Source organism: Gymnogyps californianus, chromosome 1 (assembly GCF_018139145.2).
Source record: "Gymnogyps californianus isolate 813 chromosome 1, ASM1813914v2, whole genome shotgun sequence".
Classification (NCBI taxonomy): domain Eukaryota; kingdom Metazoa; phylum Chordata; class Aves; order Accipitriformes; family Cathartidae; genus Gymnogyps; species Gymnogyps californianus.
The window spans coordinates 102,884,903-102,904,789 of NC_059471.1; the positions used below are offsets into that span (position 1 = coordinate 102,884,903).

General features: G+C 40.0%; 1 protein-coding gene across 2 annotated transcripts in view; it reads left to right on the plus strand.

Annotated features, from left to right (window-relative positions):
• Nucleotides 1-3,491: 3,491 nt before the first annotated feature.
• Nucleotides 3,492-19,887, plus strand: part of SYNJ1 (synaptojanin 1) — a 64,974-nt gene continuing 48,578 nt past the window's right edge. For both annotated transcript variants that reach the window (XM_050908335.1, XM_050908343.1), the window contains exons 1-4: nt 3,492-3,777; nt 15,209-15,295; nt 15,700-15,967; nt 18,417-18,642. In XM_050908335.1, coding sequence (XP_050764292.1) covers nt 3,621-3,777; nt 15,209-15,295; nt 15,700-15,967; nt 18,417-18,642 — 738 coding nt within the window. In that variant the 5' untranslated portion in view covers nt 3,492-3,620. The remainder of the gene's footprint in view (nt 3,778-15,208; nt 15,296-15,699; nt 15,968-18,416; nt 18,643-19,887) is intronic.

A 19,887-nucleotide genomic window follows, 5' to 3' on the forward strand; every position in this document is an offset into this window, starting at 1 on the left:
CAGGTTGGATGGGGCTTTGAGCAACCTGATCTAGTGGAAGGTGTCCCTGCCCATGGCAGGGGGGTTGGACTAGATGGTCTCTGAAGGTCCCTTCCAACCCAAACCATTCTGTGAATTCGATGAGTCTATGATTACATTTTCAACTGATGCACTTCTCTGATGTTTTGTAAAGCCACTAAGCAAATAATGGAGTAGTCCATTTTCAACTGCATAATAATGATTAGCTATCAGAAAAAAATTCTATCACCCTGAGGCAAAATATATGTGTTCATAAGAAAACAACCACACATGCCATCTGAATCTATTTTATCTGCTGAAAAAAATGTGAATAAACTTGATATATCAACAGTTTTCCGCTACAAGTATATACCATTTTAGCCTTGGGTGTATCTTATAAAACAACCTTTGAATTGCTGTCCCTGTTAGCGATCCTTATGCATGGATAAAACCAGGACACACTTGCTTTGCTTCCACAGCAGCCACATTGTCATTCTTTTATACTCTCAGTAGTAAAAAAGTTTCATAAGTTTCTTTTTGATGCTATGCTAGAGAGTTCAATTACATGTGAGCGTCTACCAGGACCAAGTGAGAAATAGCATAAGCTGCAATAAGCTGTTAGCAATTATGCATTCTAGTAATTTCAAAACCCATGAAACTTATCTTTACATAGTCTTTTAAAATACTGTACTTTTATTTATCTATAGAACATTTTCACTGGGGTCATCATAATGCATGTAGAAAGATGGCCAGCTAAAAATAAACAAAGATTACTTACACTGTATTTTACATCACAAATATCTGCTCTGTGTTCTCTCCCACCAGTGTACTCCACTCAACTGGTACCTAGCCTATGGTAGGTATGTGGGATAAGACCATATTTAAATATCAAAAGATTATGTATACAATCTACTATTTCTTCAGAATAGACCAGAGCTATTCAGGGAATATATATCAAACATAGCTTTTTGTGTTTCAATATAAAGTTTATAAGAAACAAAAAAAGGTCTTTCCATTTTTAATTTTTACCCTTCACAATGGGAATTGATCTTGGATGAGAAGGTAGTAGGAAGAAATGCTACAATCTAAAATCAAAGATGGCCCAGCTCTTGTCTCAGGTGGTAGCTATACTTCTCACACTTGCCCTTATGCATATTCTTTAGCTCAAATTATACTCTCAGTGAAGAGAGTTTCCCCCCAGTTTTTCAGATTTTGTTTTTTCTACTTCAGCTCTCCACTCAAACTGCCATCCTGGCCCTAGCATTATTTGAAGTGCAGCAAAGCCCACTTCTCTCTTGATTTTAGCATGTAGCTCTCAAACCTGCCTTCTGTAGTCTCCTCAGCAGCTTGCAATGTATCACCAACACAAGACAGTAAAGCTCCTGGGAAGTGGTACTCCTCCTCCACTTACAGCCTGCACTGGCTGAATGGAAATTTCCAAAGAGATGCTTACAGTCGATCCCTAAAACTTTTGAAGCCTGTCAGGAAGAGGCAGGCTTTAGCCATGATTCAGTGCTCCCACCAGACCGGAGGCACTTGGTGAGCATCTGCACTGACACCTTATATGCCCAGTGCACGTTTTGCACAGTGAGGTTTTTCATTGTGCACTGCTATTCGTGAGCCCACCCCTAAGATTTTTCTACCCGCTGCACCTCTAATAAATACACAACCGGGACTGGGGCTGACTGTGTTTTAACATAGCCTCACCGCACATCCGTAGCACGTCTTTCAACTTTGAAGCCTGCAATCCAGCATTGCCGTAAGACAACGCGAAAGGAGAACTTCTAAGGGCTCTTTTCTTTCTTTTCCCTAAGGGGCCAGGTTTCCTCAGGCTGAACTGCACCCTGACGGCAGGGCTTGCCCAACGCTCAATGCTCTGGTTCAACGTGCCGCTGACAGGGCCTACACGACGGATGCCGCCCACAAGAACCCGGGTCTGGCAAAGCCTCCACCCAGCCCAGTGCCGCCGCTCCCGCGGGCCGACACCTCCCTGCCCACACACCCGCCCTCCCGCCCGTCAACCGCCCTCCCTCTCCCCCGCCGGGCCGCCGGCAACCGCTCAACGGCCGCCCTCGCGCCCCGCCTGACGCCGGGCCCGCGACCCCAGGTCTCCCCCCTCCTCCACCCCCCACCCCCCCCGCGCCGCGGCCGGCGCTGCCGCCCCCTCACGCCCTCTACCGACTTCCGGTGGCGGGAGGCGCAATGCGGAAGGGACGGCGGGGCCGGAGCGGAAGTGAGGTCCCGCCGGCTCCCGCGGCACGGAGCGGAGCGGGCGGCCGTCGGTGGCAGGTGGCGCGGCCGGTGAGGGAGGCGGTGGTACCGCTGCGGCTGGGGGGGCTGGGGAGGGGGGCGGCAGCGCCGGGGGGCGCTCGGCGCCTGTCAGTGCGCGGCGGAGCCGGCCCGGCTGTCGCCGTTGCGGGGCTCGGGCCGCGGGGGCGCCGCTGGCGCCAGACAAGATGGAGGCTCTGTCAGCGTCGTGGGTACCGGCGGCACCGGGCTGTGGCGGCCGGCGGTGCGTGCCTGCCCTGGGCGGCAGGTGGTAGCGGGGCGGGGATCTGCTGGCCCGGTGCCGGCTCCGGGGCTGCCCCTCGGCCGGGCGGTGGGAAACTCGCGGCTGTTTGGTGGCCCCTTTACTCCTGCCCGGCAAGGGAGAGGGGCTTCGGGTGAAGGGCTGGACCGGCGCCGCTGCTCCCCGGGTGGTGCTGCGCCCGCAGGGGCTGCGCTGGGGAGCGGGGGCCGGTATGTTCCGTACCGGCGGCGTAAAGTCCGTGTCCGCCCTAGAGGTTACGGACGCTGAGCTGAAGGGAAGGGAGAGGGCAGAAAACCCTGCTCCTGGCTTTCGGGAAGAATCTTCCCTTGCTGTATGTTTCCTGAGCTTAAGCCCTTAAAATTTGGCTACTCTCGCGTTTGCTTATAGTTTCTTATTGTTTGGGGTTTTTTAATTGTTTTAAAGGAAGATCTTACCTCTGTGGCTTACAGGCAGTTCCAGTAGTACAATACTGCAATGTTTCAGTCATCAGCCACTGCAGGGGAGGGTTTAAATCCAAACAAAAACCTGCTTTCATTTAAAAAAAAAAACAAAATAGGTTAACGTTTTTGTATGATCTTTTAAAACGTCTTAACAACTTTAGTGTTTAAAATGTACTGTCCTTTTGTACAAGGTCAGAATCAGTAAAATAGATGTAAAAATTGAAGCCTGCCCAGGCTTCTGGTCCTCTGCATTTGGCATTAGTTTATGATTAAGATAGTTGCCGCTCTTACATATTTGTGGTGGCTAGAGAACCTTATTTTAATTTTTTTTTGCTAAGAAGAAATCCTATTTATTAAGTATTGTGAAAGAAATTCTCGTTGTCTCTGAGAAGCTTTTAAAGAAATCCTTTATTTTGAAAGGTGTTTCTCTGGGTAATTGTGTTTTTGAAACATTGTTATGTTGTCTTTAGATAGTCCCTATATTTGTTTTGGAACATGAGATAAAAGAAATCTCATGAGGTAGAAAGAGCAAGCAGGTCTTTTTATGTTGTTTGTTTTTGTTAAACATGTAAAATCCCTAGGAAAGGATGCAAGTCAGACCTGCTTTGCAGAAGGTGTCTGGAAGCACAAGAAGGTTTCACTAACATCATCTTATGTTGGACAGGACTGCCTCTGATAAAGGCAAAATGGCTTTCAGTAAAGGATACCGTGTCTATCACAAGCTGGATCCACTTCCATTCAGTGTGATAGTGGAAACCAGAAACAGAGAAGAATGTCTCATGTTTGAATCCGGAGCTGTGGCTGTCCTCTGTAAGTCGATATGTTTTGATAACTACAATGTAAAAAGTTGGCAGACTTGACATTGTGTAAGCTGTTTATTTATGGAATATAAAGAAGCAACTGCTCTGTTCTCTTATTTGCTAATGGAGAGGCTTCTGATTTAAATGAGGGGAAAAAAAGACATTTTCGTATCTTCATCTGTTGAGAGAGAATTTTACACATTTAATTACATTTCATCATGCATGTATATTTTCACGTATACTAAATTTTCTTCTTCTAATAGCTTCCAACAACATCTGCTTATTTCTTTGGTTCTGAACAACCTTCTCCTTTTGAATATATGATAACTCATTGAAAAGCTAATTCTCTATGTTGTATTTCATAATAAAAAATTCTATATTCTTAAATGGTATATCATCTTAATTTGTTTTTTATCTCATTTTGTATCATGATTTTTGATGGCTTTTTGATTTTTAGCTTTATTTTGTCCCTGTATTTTTAACCTATCTTGAGACTCTGTATTGATTTGTCTTGTAATAAAATGAGTAATATTTGGAGCAAGGTGTCTTGCATTGCAAAGTTATTTTTACATGTTTTCAGTGATAAATGCATTAAATGTTTCCCTTAAATTCTTTTTGCCCCCCTCCCCCCTCTTTTTAAGTCATAGTTGAAAGAGGACACTAAAATGAGAAGTGCAGAAGAGATCCGTGAAGCCTATAGATAGGGTTTTAAAATGTAGTTGGGTTTGTATTCTTCAGGAAGTCTGAGCACCTGGTTGCACAGGGTTTCTAAGCTTGTTTTTTGACTCTTTTATAGAAAGCTTTCCTACTGTGGAAATGTTTTTTGTTTTTTTTTTTAAGTCAATAACTTTTTGATTAATTCATTCTGATGCCTGTTTGTGGTTTTCTAGCCTAGCTATTTTGAGCACTTGATCAGAAAATGGGAGATTTGATTCACTGCCTGAAGTCTGAGTGGACTCAAAAACCTACCTTTCAGGAGGATGCTCTGGCTTTGAGACTGTGGAGTAGGCTGAATGGGGAGTGTGTTCTCTAACAAGACTGAGTTCAAAATGTGATTTCCAAAGAAGAATGGGACTTGAGATACGTTTCCTTTCCTCGGTATTTGCAATTGGCTCTCCTATACGTGAGTGTGCTCCTTGGCAGAGGCATGGTCTCTTTCTGAGGCACCTGACTGTCCCTGTGTAAGGTACTTAGAAGTCAGGCCATAGAGTCACCTGTACTGGACAGGCTGTATGAACAAGTGCTCTCTAGCATACAGCTTAATCTGCATCTTTAATGGGTGATTAGAACAAGCTGCTGTTAACTGTTAGAGGCCTAGCAATGGGACATGCCAGCATGATTGACATTATAGCTGCAATTATATGATGATCCAGGTAAAAACCAATGAGTGCTTTTCTCCTATTTTTGAGAATTGTTTTTTTTCTGATACAATTTCTTCTTACTATGTATTTAAGTAATCTCATTGACTTTGCCAGCAGTATTTGAAAGGCATTGTGTAGTGTGGATTGGATTGGGAATAAGTGTCCAGTCATAAAGCGAGTGAACAGGTTTAGTGAAATCCATAAAACGGGGCAAAATGCTTTGAAGATTTGTGGAAAACTTTATTTTACCATGTATTTAATAATTACTGAACATGCTTAAGCTACTTAAGAAGCAACGTATTAAAAACAATTTATTCCTGAAAGTTATGCTCAAAAAGGACAGTAAGTTAGTCGCTTTTTGTGCTGTGATACACTGCAGGCACCTGGATAAACTTTCTTCTCTAAAAATTAAAAACCATATCAAAGTTCCTGCCCTCTTCTATGCCTCACGTTGTTACCAAACAGAGGAATTGGAACCCGAAGGAAGTTTGAAAGCCTCTCTCCTCTTGGGTTCTGTACTTAGTAATAGCATGTTATTAATCTGTAAAGGTTTGTCCTTGGTATTCTAATTGGTAGGTTACAACATAGTAAACATTCATACTTAGCTAGAAGTAGTTACTCTGAATATTGTTTTTGGGAACCTTAACCAGTAAACTGCTTGCTCTTTTTCTATCTGGTAAATGGGCATATTTTCCCGATGCATATTTAGCTGGGGCATTTTGCTTTAATACCCTTTTTGCACCTAAACTCTTTAGGTACTGAAACATGATTCTTTTGTTAATGGTTGAAAGATCACAATCATACCCTTGAACTGACAGCAGAAAAAGCGCTAGAGTTCCCTAGCTCAGGATTTTGTTTTCTCTCTTTTTGCTTGCCGTTCGCTTCTGGTATCTATTCTTTTTAATACATATTTAAAGGAGTACAATTATTAGTGCTTGGGGAAGATTTGTAAAGTACTACTTCTCCATCTCTCTAGTCATGCCACAGAAACCAGTCAGAAGATTCTAGTCTGTAGCCTTACAAACTTCTGGATATTAGTACAAATCTAAAAGCCAAAGTTAATGAAAGACTGGCCCTTGGGAAAGATTCCACAGATGTTTGTAAAATCTGTGTGAATAGATAGAAAAATGGTCATATCAAGTATATATCAATTTAAATCCAGAACAGCATCACTTCAGACTCTTAAAAACTTGTATTTTTTTGCTGGTGGTGCTAATTTAGACTCTACAAAAATTGACAGTACTGATCTCAAACACTTAAACATTTTTCAAAAGATTTTAATAAATACTGAAGATAAAATAAGGTGTTCAGCCTTATACCCGGTCATAGTTCTTACCTGTATGTAGAATGTATAATATGGACATAACCTAGTGAAATACACTTTGCCATTAGAAGTGATTCATGTAGTTCAGTTCTGAGGGCCTTAGTGAACTGCATCTTCTGGGGTATCCGTGTATAGAAATTTGGATTTGAAATGGGCTAAGAGAAAGGAATGAAAGCTTACTGATCCTTTAAATGTCATCTTAAAGGAAGTACATCTCATTTTGCTGAGGGAAGGATAACGGTATTAACCTTCATCTGCTTTACATTCAGTGAAGCATTGCAAGATGATTCAGGGGGTTTAGTTAGGCCTCTGTATGAAATGCTATGCAACTCATATGCTGTGTGATTTTCAGTGTGTGTTGTATGTGCACTGAATCTGTTATTCAAATCAACAAAATTAAGATGGAAGAGAGGAAGAGGGTTGAAGGGATAGTTCACAGAGGTGGTTTTTGCATAATCATTCAGTCTTAATGTGGAGGCAGCCCAAGCCACGCTTTTGCTGAAAGTGTTCTATGTACTGCTTGTAACATGGATTAGCTAATGTTACTGTGACCAAAACATCTGCGAAATACTTGGCTTGCCTTTATATATTTAATACCTCTTTTAAGGACTTACTTCTAGTATTGGGTTAGCCCAAGATATTGAAGTCTGAGGGAATCCTGCCAACTTGCTTCTCAAGGCCTTGTAAGAGCACTTAGTTTTAAATGTCAGCAGCTTCACTGCTCATTTGTTTAGAATTTAGTGGGAGGATGTCATAGATCTATTTTTTTCTTATTTGAGATATAAAATAGACAGTATATTTATTCTTTGAAATAGGACTCTTTAATGAGATATCTTACCTGTAAAGATTTCATGACTAAGCAGGAGGGTGTTCTCTCTCCCTGTTCCTCTGTGGTGAGTCATAACAAAATGGGTGGGAAGCTGTCTTTACTCCTGTCGCCTGCGATGAGTAAAGGAGAATGTTCTGTCGTCTGGGAAAATACTGAGCCCTGAGTGGAGAGAGCAGGAGCTTCGTGCACGTCCTTTGACTTCAATCTTATGATAAAGCTGAAAAGAGAGCAGGTGTGAACAGGAAGAGGCACTGTGCCCACCCTGAGCTTTCTGTAGAGCTAGATAAAGTAAGAGATATAATAACCTATGTGCAGCAGGCATCCTGGTATTCATAGACATGTTTAGCAGTGCTACTCTATCACCCATTCACATTCCACTTCTTTTTAAAAAGAAAATTCTTCCACACTGCATTCTTGGGAGGGGGGGAAGCAGATATTCTATTATCTATCCACAATAGCAGATGGGATATAATAATTTTGCAAGAGATTTTAAGTTGATATGGTGCATGCGGAAACTTAGACACCCAGAAAAGAAACATACTGACAGATACATTTGATGAGCACCTGCTATATGTACATAATTATTAAGGAGGGTAACATTCTGTATGCTCACAACCAGAGGTTTTTTTTTCTTTGGTGTTTGCTGCCACCAGTGATAAACTGCCACTGTGTGATTCTCCCCACCCCCTGATAATGTTTATACAGAGTTTTGAGTGGACCCACATCCCCTTAACTAGGGAGGGAGAATATGTCAAAATAAATTACTACATTCTGTTTTTCCTGACGGGATCCTATAAAATAAGCTTAATATAAATATTTTCCTGTTTTATATACATATATAAAGGTACAATAATAAGAATTAAAATTCTTCAAGCAGTAATTTACCCTCTGGAAAGAGTGTCTTTACGTTAGAGAGGAAAGGTCAAATACAGGCTGTGGTAGAAACAATTTTTGAATATATTTTGATGTAATATTGTATTCATCTGAAGCCAATGTGAAGGGACTAGGATGCAAAGGCAAACAGCAATTTCACCTTCCTGTCTTTATTACTGTTTTGACTAAGTGTCATCTCCTGGACTACACCTTCCTATTAAACAGTATCTTAAAACACTCTAAGAAGCTGCAGGGAAGCAACAGCTACAGTAGATGCCAAGGGCAGCCATGCTGGTGGAGGAGGCTGTAACGTGTCCTTCTGTCATCAGGTGCCTTTCCTAAGATTCTGCCAGAACTCACTGTCCTTTCAAATTGACTCGGAAGATGTTCCGCTCATTGCTTTCCAGGCATTTCCAACAAAATCACATGATTTAACAAAGACCACGTATGCTACCCTAGCACACTTTGAAGAGTACAAGTAGTACGGTAAGAATCTTCCCAGGAGCTCGGTGGAGGCAGGAACTCTTGCCTGGGAGGATTATGACCTCTTTGAATAGCATAATGGATCTGCAAGGATTTGGTCCACAGTTCTGGAAATATTAAAAAGAAGTTGCTTACAATAGAATCTGAGGGCTTCTTGCTTCTTAAGGGAGTCTAGCTTTACAGCTATAGTAAAGACTATTCTGTATGTGTACCACAGCCCTTTGCATGATTTTAACAAGAGATTTCACTGGCAACAAATAATTCTCTTTATAAATGTTCCCTTTTCAATTCAGTAAATTTTCATTTCTATGGTAGCACACATGATAGTAAGTCTTGGTTTTGCCCTGCTGGACATCCAGTGAATGATAGCTAATTAAATGTCTGTTAAGAAGCCTAGTTTGCATACTTCTGGAGTTACTCAGACATAGTTTAGAAAAACTAATTAGCATTTCTACATTTCAGACAATTTGGTAGCTGCTTTGCATACTAGCATGTATTTAAATTGAAAATTTTGTAATTTTGTGAATTGACTTGTACAGGCAAAAATTGCAACAGTTGGCTTTCATGTAAAATAACTATATTTTAATCGAAGCATTCAGTATTAGAAGAAAGTCTTTGTAGATTATTGGTGCTATAAAGTTTTGTTTTCAATGGAGAACATGCAACTGGTTCAGAAAGCCCAAATCTGATGGAAAGGAAGTGCTTGTAGGCTGTTAGGTCAGCTTTGTTTTCACACTTTTATTTCTCAGTTTGGTTTTTTTCCTCCCTTGTCAGTGGTGTTAGTTGAAACGATACATTTTTGTGAAGTAAATTTGCATAGTATTGAAAAATAGTGTTAAAGCAACCAAGCCTTTTATTTGCTCATGTTACAATTATTTTTTTGTTGTTGTTCCAAATAGTGGGGTTTTTTTCTGGTGTGTAGTATTTAAATATAATTGCTAACATCTAGAGATGTGTCGGGGGGGGTTTCATTGCTGGGTAGAAGTGATTTGTTATTTGGGGGTTCCTCCCATGTCTTAAAATACATGTTGATTATGGTAACATATGAATGTCTTTGTGAAGTGAATAATGGTACTTCATAATTTGAACTAGCAAATAGGGTGGAAAAAAAATTGGTCCTATTAATTCAAAGCAAATATCATATGAATTATGGCAGATTCAAATATCAGCTGTTGTCCAGTTTTCTGTGCATCTGTTCATGTCAGCAAAGTATCAAAAGTAGTAAAGTGGTTCTTCAGTTGGTTGATTTTTAAATGAAAGTGGTGACTCCATTCTGATTTTAATGTCACCTATGTGGTAATATTAAAGTGTTAGCTTTAATTTAAATACCAAAAGTTTAACTGTCGTAATTTGACAAAAAGCTTGAAAACCTCAATCTTAAAAGCTCAAAAACAAACTGTGTAAGAACAGTTAATAAATTTTTTCAGATTTTAAACTTTTAAAATTGACAGTAGCATGAGCTTTTTCTCATCTAACTTAAATGAGAAGTATTGTTTCTGAAGGAACTGCACATAATTTTAGGAGTGTGTCTTTGTTCCCAGCTTAGTGTCCCACGTTCTAGCTGGGAATTGTAGCCACTAACTTAGAATGTGTCGTCATGGCACCTTGTGAATCCACCAGGAAGAGACCATAACTGTAGAAAGCCTAAATGATAACTTTTAATGTGATCTTAGCTTTATAATTGTTAAAATTGCAAACCTAATTTCTAATCTGGAATTAAGCAGAATACATGTTGAACCAAGTTGTCCTGCAAACAGGTTTTTTAATGGGGTTCCGTTTGTGTAACAGTAAGAGGGCTGAAATAATCCCTTTAAAATAATTTAGTCACCTTTCTTAAATGAGTCAGTGATTAATAAGGTGTGATTATTACAGATGTGCACTTGTGATTTAACTTGGAACAAATGAGATGTTAACATTTAAAAATAATATGACCTATTAATTTTTAATAAAGATTGACTTAACATTATTTTATTCTTTTTCTCTTGATGCTGCAAATGAGGCTTGCTGGCTTTCTACAACAGCGCATTACAACTTGACCTGAAAACCACATTAAAAGTGTTGTGGGGTTTTTTTTTGTACTGCTAAATAGTGAGTCATTATTTCTGTTTTAGAAATTAATCAACTTGAATCTAATTAATGCAGTGGGTTAAGCAGAAGCTGCTTTTAATTTCCTTTCTGCTTAACATCTGAACTGACACAAAATAATAGAAGTAGTACTGCCTTGTAATGTTTTGTGTCCATCTTTATACACAGACATATGTATGCTTGTATTGTCTACTGTTTAGTGCTCAGTGTAATTTAAAATCTGTTAAGTCCAGTGTTATGGATGAAGGTTGTCGTTCCAGCTGGTAATTTCTGTCTTGAGAAGTTACATGTCTTAATTCATTCTTCTTGGCAAGTGACAGCGTTTTACATTTTTTTCAGATGGCCTTAATTGTGTTTGCTTACTTCCAGCCATTTAAAGATGAATAAATAGAAAAGTCAATTTCTCAAGGAGAAGTAGCTTCATTAATTTGTAGGACTTCATGTTTTTCTGAGTGCATATTTATATTAGCTACATTTTTTTCAAGATATGGAGCTCATAAATCAAAGTCAAAAGGGTTCTCATGGCTGCAGGCCAACCTACCATTCTGGGAAGAGATGTTCTCATTCATTAAGAATGTTACAGAGGAAATGAGGAAATGCTCTTGGAAATGCTCTCTCCTTCTGTCAGGATTACCTTAGTCTTCCTGTGGTTTAGCTTCTAAGCTGCAGTTCACCCAGCTGGTAATTTCAGCTATTCATAGAGGAAACTGAAAGTTGGCTTTGCATACACTGAATATAAGATATTATAGTGATGGGGTCTTAGCCATGTATTTTTGTAACTTCAGTGGCTCTTGCGTATCCAGCTGTATCCGGTGACTTTGCATGCTGAATGAAGTGAGAAAGCATAGATCTTCATGAAGCTTACTGCTTTGGTGAAGAAGGAGGAGTTAAATATGATACTTATGGGGAGAATCTGAGTGACTCCAGAGCACTTAAGTTGTTATTCATATCGTTTGGTAGGGAATTATATGAAAACCTGCAAATTTAATTTTGGTATCTTCACAAATGGGAAATGCCATGTGCAGTGGCAGTCAGTAATAGATTACACTGGCCTGGGTGTTTGGGTTTTTTTCTTTTAGCATCCATAAATGAAAGGCATCCTTGTGGCTAGTACTGGTGGAGGTGCCGGTTCAGGAAATTCTTGTAAATGTTTGGAGGCTAAACGGACTTCTGGTCTAAACCAGCTGTACAACCATTTGCATGTTTGCATAGCATTACTGCTTGTTCATGTCAGGGCCCCAAGGACACCACCAGCCCTGACTGTCCCTGCCCAGCCCCCCTGGGGCTTCCCCCACCTTGCCCACAGCCCAGGACCCCATTTCAGTCCCCTCAGGGCTGTCAGTCCCTTCACCAGCGATGCTGCAGCAAAGTGCTGGTCTCCAGCTCTCCATGGCCCTGCCCAGCCTGGACATGGGCCCTGCCGAGCCGGGCTGATGTCCCAGCCCAGCCTTGGCCTGTCCCTGTCCCCATGGCTTCCCTGGCCATCCTGGGACTGTATCTGGCCCCGGTTACCCTCACCAGGCCTGAGCCTTGCCCACAGACTGACATCCTGGCCTGGCCTCAGCCCATCCCCACAGAGGTGCCTGATGTTCTGGGCTGGGGCTCCCCCCAGCCTGCCCTGCCTCCCTGGGGGACCCCCCCATGGCTACCTGTGCCCCAGGGAGATGCTGGTCCCCACGGTGTCCCAACAGTTCCCAAGAAAATGGAAAGGAGTGTGGTGTAGCTGTGTCTTGTTCCTGATTTCATCTTGGTTTTCAGAAAACTCAAGTGCCTTTCCTTAGTATTGTAGCACTCCTGACCATGGCAAGTCCCTTACTGTGCATTACCCTGAAAGCAGCCTGAGCGCTGCTGCAGTCAACCATCCAAAACATCCCTGCGTAGCGTGGGTTGGTGCTGCTGTGGTAGGGAAGAGGCAGCAGTGTGGTGCTGTGGAGTTGCTCCCTTTTCTGCTATCAGTGCTATTTTTGTGACTGCTTTCTTTTTAGCTTGGTTTCTTAAGGAGAAGGAGGTTTATGTGATAACCATTTTTTATCCCTCTGTATTGGCTAATATCGGTCATCACCAAATCTCATCATTCTTTCAGGTTTCCTGAATGCTGATGGCTAGAGGTTCAAACGGGTGCCCTCAATGAAGGGCAATCTGCCTTACAAATTTATGTTACAAAGTTGTGACTCGTAGTAGGCATGATCCGCCTTATGGGAGGGCGGTAGGAGCGTGTTGCAGGTAAGATCTGCGTCCTGGCTGCCTGCTGTGGGGCCTGTTAAATGTACCTTGCGCCTAGACTCAGGTTCTGCAGAGACAGTGGCTGGAACCTGGGGGTAGGTGAGGATGGGCCAGGGCAGGGTGGATGAAGTGAACCTTCTGAGGTGTGCAATGTTTGCTGTTTTCCCATGTGAATTTTGGCCTTAAAAAAAAAAAAAAAAAAAGAAAGATGGGCAAAGTGCAGGCAGTGCAAGTAGAAATACTTACACGCTCACTGTGGAAAAGCTTTACTCAGAGTTCACACTGTATTAGATCTAATGTAACTGAAAAACATGGCGTGAAATGCTTTTGGTTGGTGCTTGGGTGCTTTGTTAAGAAAATAATGATTGACTAGCCACAGTAAGTTTTTCTATTTCCATTTTTTTGTTTGTTTGTTTTTGCAACCCTTTGCTGCTTTATTAGCTGTGACCTTTTTTGTTGATCTGAATTTGCAAAGCCCACGTTACTTAATGTACTTTGGGCATTTACTTATTAAGGCTTAGCAAGGATAATGGGCATTCTGTGCAATGGAAAAAGAGAATAAATCCATAGAAGACAGAAAAGCCGTTGTTCTGAAATGTCATTAAACGCTGGTAGGCACCTTTAAGAAAAAGCCTGCAAAAAGTTTGAAACTAAACCTCATCTTTCATTAATAATCTGAAATATGAAAGAAGAATGTGGCATTTCTCTGGTTAGCGAAAGTTGAGTTTAGAAGAGTACATTGACATCATTAAGTGCTTGCTGGAAAAATGGATTGAAAGACCCAGGTTTTGAACTTTAGAAGTTGTTCTTTCCAGCCTGATGGTGATCTGGTTAAGAAAAACATGGTTTGGCGATGCTGACAAAATCACTGTCTGTAAACAATGTGTTTAGATTGGCTGCAAGTCTTAACACTTATTGTAGGTGAGGACTTTGGAAATAATCATGCTGCTATAACTCTCTTATCTTTAGCATCTGGATTACAGGAATACAGCATATCAGTGCAAATAGTTAAAGAAGCTTTTTTAAAATGCACTTAATAAAACATTGAATGAGCTTAGATTTCAGGCTAAGGTTAAATCATTGTTTCATCTATATAGGACTTTCTGATCCACTTTAATAATAGAGCTGGCAGACATTTGAACAGAAAGGATAGGCTTGTGCACAGGCAGGGCTATGCTAAGCTTAGGGAATACTCATTAGAAAGATTCACAATAGCAATTCTAAAGAAAATACAGCTAATGTGAGAGAGAGCACAGCAGAATGCCAGGGCAACAGGCGTTTCGATTTATGCTTTTCTTTATGTCAAATTCTGATTTTTTTAGTGTCAAAGTGAAAATTAATTAGCAGATCATTTCTGAGGAGGGAGAAGGTGCTGATCCTTGGTGACCCAGAAATCTCAGTCCCTGTGGATCCAGTGGCACAGCTGGAATTGTCGGTCTTTGTGCTTCAGGTGCAGTCTCAGTCATGAGCAAAAGCTCAGGACAGGTGGGATCCGGTTTCTGCTCTGCAGCATCTCTGTCACCTGGCTCTGCAGTCAACCTTGTGGGCCTGGTTTTTCGAGTGCTGATTAAAGTTTTAAAGCGTACACTAACATTAACTCCCAGGTGAATAATGGTAGATATACTTTAATTTCTTCTAAAATATTATAAATTTTTTTTTTCAAAAATTTCTATGAAAATTGTGTTTTCCTAATCGAAGACATGGCTCTTAAATAACATTATATTGTGGACTGACAAGAGGTTTTATTTGTTTGGAATATATCTAAGACTAGTTAAAATGCACTTGTGATAATCTTGTTTACCTATCTGGAAATAATACTGCCACATCACAGTTTTATTCTTGGAGAAACAGGATAATTTTTTTCATGGAAAAAAACCCAGCATTTAGCACTACTCTAATTTTAACTAATTGCAGGAGAGCATTCTCATGGAACTCATTTGCCTGTGTTTTAGATGCTTTTTATATTAGGAGATGATGATGATGATGTTAAAAATGCCAACGTTCTCCTTTAATATCACTTGGAGGTTTTGCAAGTCCTTTTTTTGTTGCCTAAAAACATAGCGAGATCATACTTTGTCATAAACTCAAATACTCATTTTCCATTATAAAATGCCATATGCTCATACATTTTGATTTCTTTCCAGAAGTTTCACGTAAGCGCTGCTTTTGTAATCTCTTGGATTTTCAGTTTAGAGTGGACTCGTTCCCCCTGCCGTAGTGTATGGTCTTTTACATTATAAAATCTCATGTTTTCTCTCCATAGCTTCTGCAGAAAAAGACACAATCAAGAATACCTACTCCAAAGTAATGGATGCGTATGGGCTTTTGGGTGTATTAAGATTAAACCTTGGTGAGTAAAATATGTAAAACCTTAATTTTTCATTTGGGAAAGAAAATTGTGCTGCTCTTGTAAAACAGCACAGCACAGGATCTTCGCAGCAGGAACGGGGCTCTTTTTTTCTTTTCATTTTTTGTCTTTGTAGAGTAACTTGCAAGTTTGGAGCACTCCCAGAAATGAGGGAGTGGACAAAAACAACTTCCGTTTTCACAATCCCTGTTATTTCCAGCACAGTTTCTCTTGTTTGCGTTTCCTTTTCTTCTGTGGAACTTGAGAATGAGTTCTTGATGTTGGTTCTTTTTATACTTTTTTCAGGCAAACTGGGGTCAGATTGTGTGCATTTAAGCATATAAATACATCAACGTCACACTCCAGTAAGATTCATTCTGTTACCTGTGCCTTTTCTTGTTTTACAGGAGACACGTTGTTACATTATCTGGTTCTAGTAACAGGATGCATGTCTGTGGGAAAGATTCAAGACTCTGAAGTTTTTCGAGTTACTTCCACTGAATTTGTATCGTTACGAATTGATTCAACAGATGAGGATCGTATTTCAGAAGTGCGCAAAGTTTTGAACTCGGGAAACTTTTATTTTGCGTGGTCTGCAACTGGTGTCAGTTTAGATCTTAGTCTCAATGCTCACCGCAGCATGCAGGAGCACACCACAGACAATAGGTTTTTCTGGTGAGTTCATAATGCGTTCTATCAGACATTATATAGAATAATGCATGCCTGTACAAACTAATCTGTGACAAGTTTTTGTCCTTGTCTTTATCAGCTCTTAAATGTACACCTTTGTCCCACAAATGTTGAGGAGGTAGAATAGCATTATTTTAACTCTAAGGACATAAGTATGTTATTAGTGATACAACGTTTCCATGGCCACTTGGAGTGTCTTAATTGGAAGACACAGATTTTCACTGCTTATGATATTATACTTTGATCTGAACAGTTGTCGTGATGTTGTGTTTCAACTTTGGTGTCTCTTAATTCTTCATCAAGTGTGTCAATTTTTTAAAATGAGTGTGGTAATGAAGCTTTAAAGAATATTCTAATCTTTTGAACGTTCTGGATTCTAAAATATTGTGGTGTTTATATATAGTTTCCAAGTGGGTTTCCAACATATGAAAGGGCTTTAAAAGTTTTATTACACAGATAATTGTCATGTTGCTGATTTTGTTGAAACAGAGCAGGTAGGCTATGCTACAGTGCACATTGCTTGGCTGCTGAACGCACGATCTTTTTACAGAAAATTTTAGAATAAAGTACAGGTTTTCACACAGAGAATTCTTGGCAAAAGGAATACTGCTGGTTTTGCCAATAAGCAGCTTAAATAATGCCAGGGATGCATACTGTCATGTAAGAAATTCTGCTCCCATATTTTCAGCCTTTGTTAAAAATGGTGTATGTGTCCATGAACTGTGGAAGGGTCCTGAAGACTTGGCAGTATGCTGTTAGAACAGGTGAAAAGCTACATCTTCCCCCCTCTTCTGTCCAATATACAAGACACCAAACCAGCTCTGGCATATGTGCCAGTGCTACTTACTCTTTGCCACTAGTTTGGTCAGATAGAGGAATATGATCAGGTTGCTATATAAGACAAAATATGTGTATTAAGACAGAAAATAAGCTCTAGTCTTCAGAAACACATCTACCTTGATGTAGGTTTACAGGAGTTATAGGAACCTAGCTGTTTGTCTCTCTCTGCATCTGGAAAAAGGCTGGGCTCTCTGTTGATAAGTCAGTATTTCAAGGCTTGAGAAATGATGATGCCTGTTGACCCTGTCCAAATAAGCTTGGCTGATTTTGACCCTTGTCATGAAACTTCTTAAGTTACCTGGCTTTTTTTCAGTAAGAATCAGTCCTCACAGGAGGTAGATGGAATGTGCCAGGTTCCAAGATCTGGAAATGTAAACACTAAAAGTCAATAACAGAAAGTATTGTGCTTATGCACTTCAGTAAGCTTTCTTGGGCTTTTTCTATTCAAAAGTTCTGGTCTCAGATTGCCCAGGGAAAGAATATTGTTTGCTTTCTCAGTCTCCTATTGTAATGCATCTGTATACTTTTCTGTAAAGTGAATGCATACTTGATTCATGGGATTAGAATCTTCATTAATGATTGAACTGAGGTGTTCTATAAGTTGCAGATTTTTTTTTTTTTTTAATTGGAAGTTTAGAATGAAAAGGCTAAAATTAAAGTGAATAGTTTCAACCTTTATACCAAATACGTTATTTGCAATTATGGTAGAATTTTCTGGGCGGTGACAAAACCAGCCGTCTTACTAGAGTTTACTTTTCTTTGCTATGCAGAAAACTTTACTTCCTTTTTATACAAGTGAATGTTTCCAAAGAAGATCAAAAGCCAAGCCCCAGTAGAGTGAGGTAAAACGAAAAACCTCACAAACCCCAAACTTTAGTCTTATTTACTTACTACAGTGTTGATTGGTACTACTTAACGCACAGGTATATCCAAGCTGTGGATCTTTCTTTCATTTGAGCAGTAATTGATATTAGAGAACAGTATATGCAGTATATAATGTACCAACACTTAACCCTGAAATTGATATTTACAGACATTTTAAAATCAATTGGCTGTGAATGTATTCCTGGAAGCTTGTCTGGTCAAGTGATGCATTATGGTGACGTATAATAGAAATAATCAATGTATGTTGACAAGAATTTTTTTCTAGCTTTGTTTTGTGGTGGTGCGAAATTGGATGGTGCTTTATCCATCACAAAAAGTAACCCCGTAACTGGAATTCTGGCTTGCTTTTCCCAGAGTCTGTAATCTTTGGCTTCTCAGAGCAAGTCTGAGTGGAGAAATATAAACAAGCTTGGAGTGTTGTTTTTTGCTGGGTGAAGAGCAGAGGCTATAAGGGTTATTTTTTTAAGGTCATTAAAATTCATGGCTTCACCCCATATTCTTATTGTGCAAACGTTTAAGCTGTTCTCTTGTAAACTTTGCTATTTCAAGTATGTTTAAATAAGAATTGTATCATAAAACTATAACATGCATATTTTCCTTTTCTTATTTGTAGTAGTGGTCGTAAAATATAAGAAGTTAGTAGCTGGCTTAACAATTTGAGCTGTATTTTATTTCCTTCGGTTTTGGGTTTTTTTTTTTTTCCTGATAGGAACCAGTCACTGCATTTACATCTGAAGCACTATGGTGTGAACTGTGATGACTGGTTGTTACGTCTCATGTGTGGAGGAGTGGAGATAAGGACAATTTATGCGGCTCACAAGCAAGCAAAGGCTTGTCTCATTTCACGACTAAGCTGTGAACGGGCTGGCACCAGATTTAACGTCCGGGGAACAAATGATGATGGTCACGTTGCTAATTTTGTTGAAACAGAGCAGGTATGTTACACTACAGTGCACATTGCTTGGCTGATGAACTCACGATAAGCATGTGTGTGGATAGTTTTTTGCCCTAAATCAACAGATCACAAGTCAAGTCTATAACCAACAGATATTGGAATAGTTCTTTTGCTGCTAAATAAGGAATGTAAGTAGGTTACATAATTTGATGATCTTGGTTTTTAGTGTAGCTTAGGGTAAGGTCATGCATGGGTCTGAGTTTCAATAGCTTAAGAAGCTGTTATACATCAGCTGAACTGCTGTAGGTGGCTGCACTTCCTTTTAGCCTCCTGAGCTGTAGGTGAGTGTGTACCTGTTTTGGCCTGAGCTAGTAGTAAAGTAAAAGACCTTAGAAACAAGCAAGAGATTTTTGCCAAATACATGGTACCTTGTGGTTGAGGAAAGATAAAAGCGTTCCTATGGTTGCTTAACACAGCTCCTCTGAAAGGTAGTTAAGGCCACTGTAATTCCACTGCATTTGATTGCATATCTTTGCCCTTATTATACAGAAATGCAAGAAGCTATTAAATCGTTCTTTGCTGGCCTTTCTTTGCTCACTTCTTACGATAACCTAGTTATCAAGATGTTGTTCCTGCAACTCTATTCATGTGAGTAGGTATCTTTGGTTGACTCACTGACTCTTTGCAAAACCTAGGTGACTTCAGTAGGATTTTATCCAGGAAGGTCTCTGCTTGTACACATCCAATTTCAGGAGTTTAGTCAGAACACTGTTGTTACAGTTTCTCTGTCCAAGTTTCCTGGCAGGCTAATGTCACTAGATGACTGTGGCATATCATTCCACTTAAAGTTTCCTTTCCTACATACTTAATAGACCATTGCATTTTGGATTCTGATGCACAAAATCTGTGCAGGTGTTCTGAGTAGGCTGCGTTGTTATTTTCTGTGCATTGGTGTACACTTTAACCGTTCCTACAGGAAGGTCTTACCAAGTTTTTTAAAACAAGTTACTCTTAGCACAGAAGTCATTCAGGCCCAAATAATAAAAGTTTACTGTATTTTCATAGACATTGTGAATCATGATTCTGCAAGGAAGCATGAGAGTGCCAGAACTTCTTTCATGAATTGTTCAGAAGGCATAGAGAGAAAAGTCTAGGGAACACAATTAATATTTTAGCTTGTAGTGTGGAATATGTAGTATGTAAATATATTTTATTTATTCTATGTCTAGCTAAGACTAAGAAACCTAAAACCTTACACTCTGTAATCCCTATTAATACTATGTTT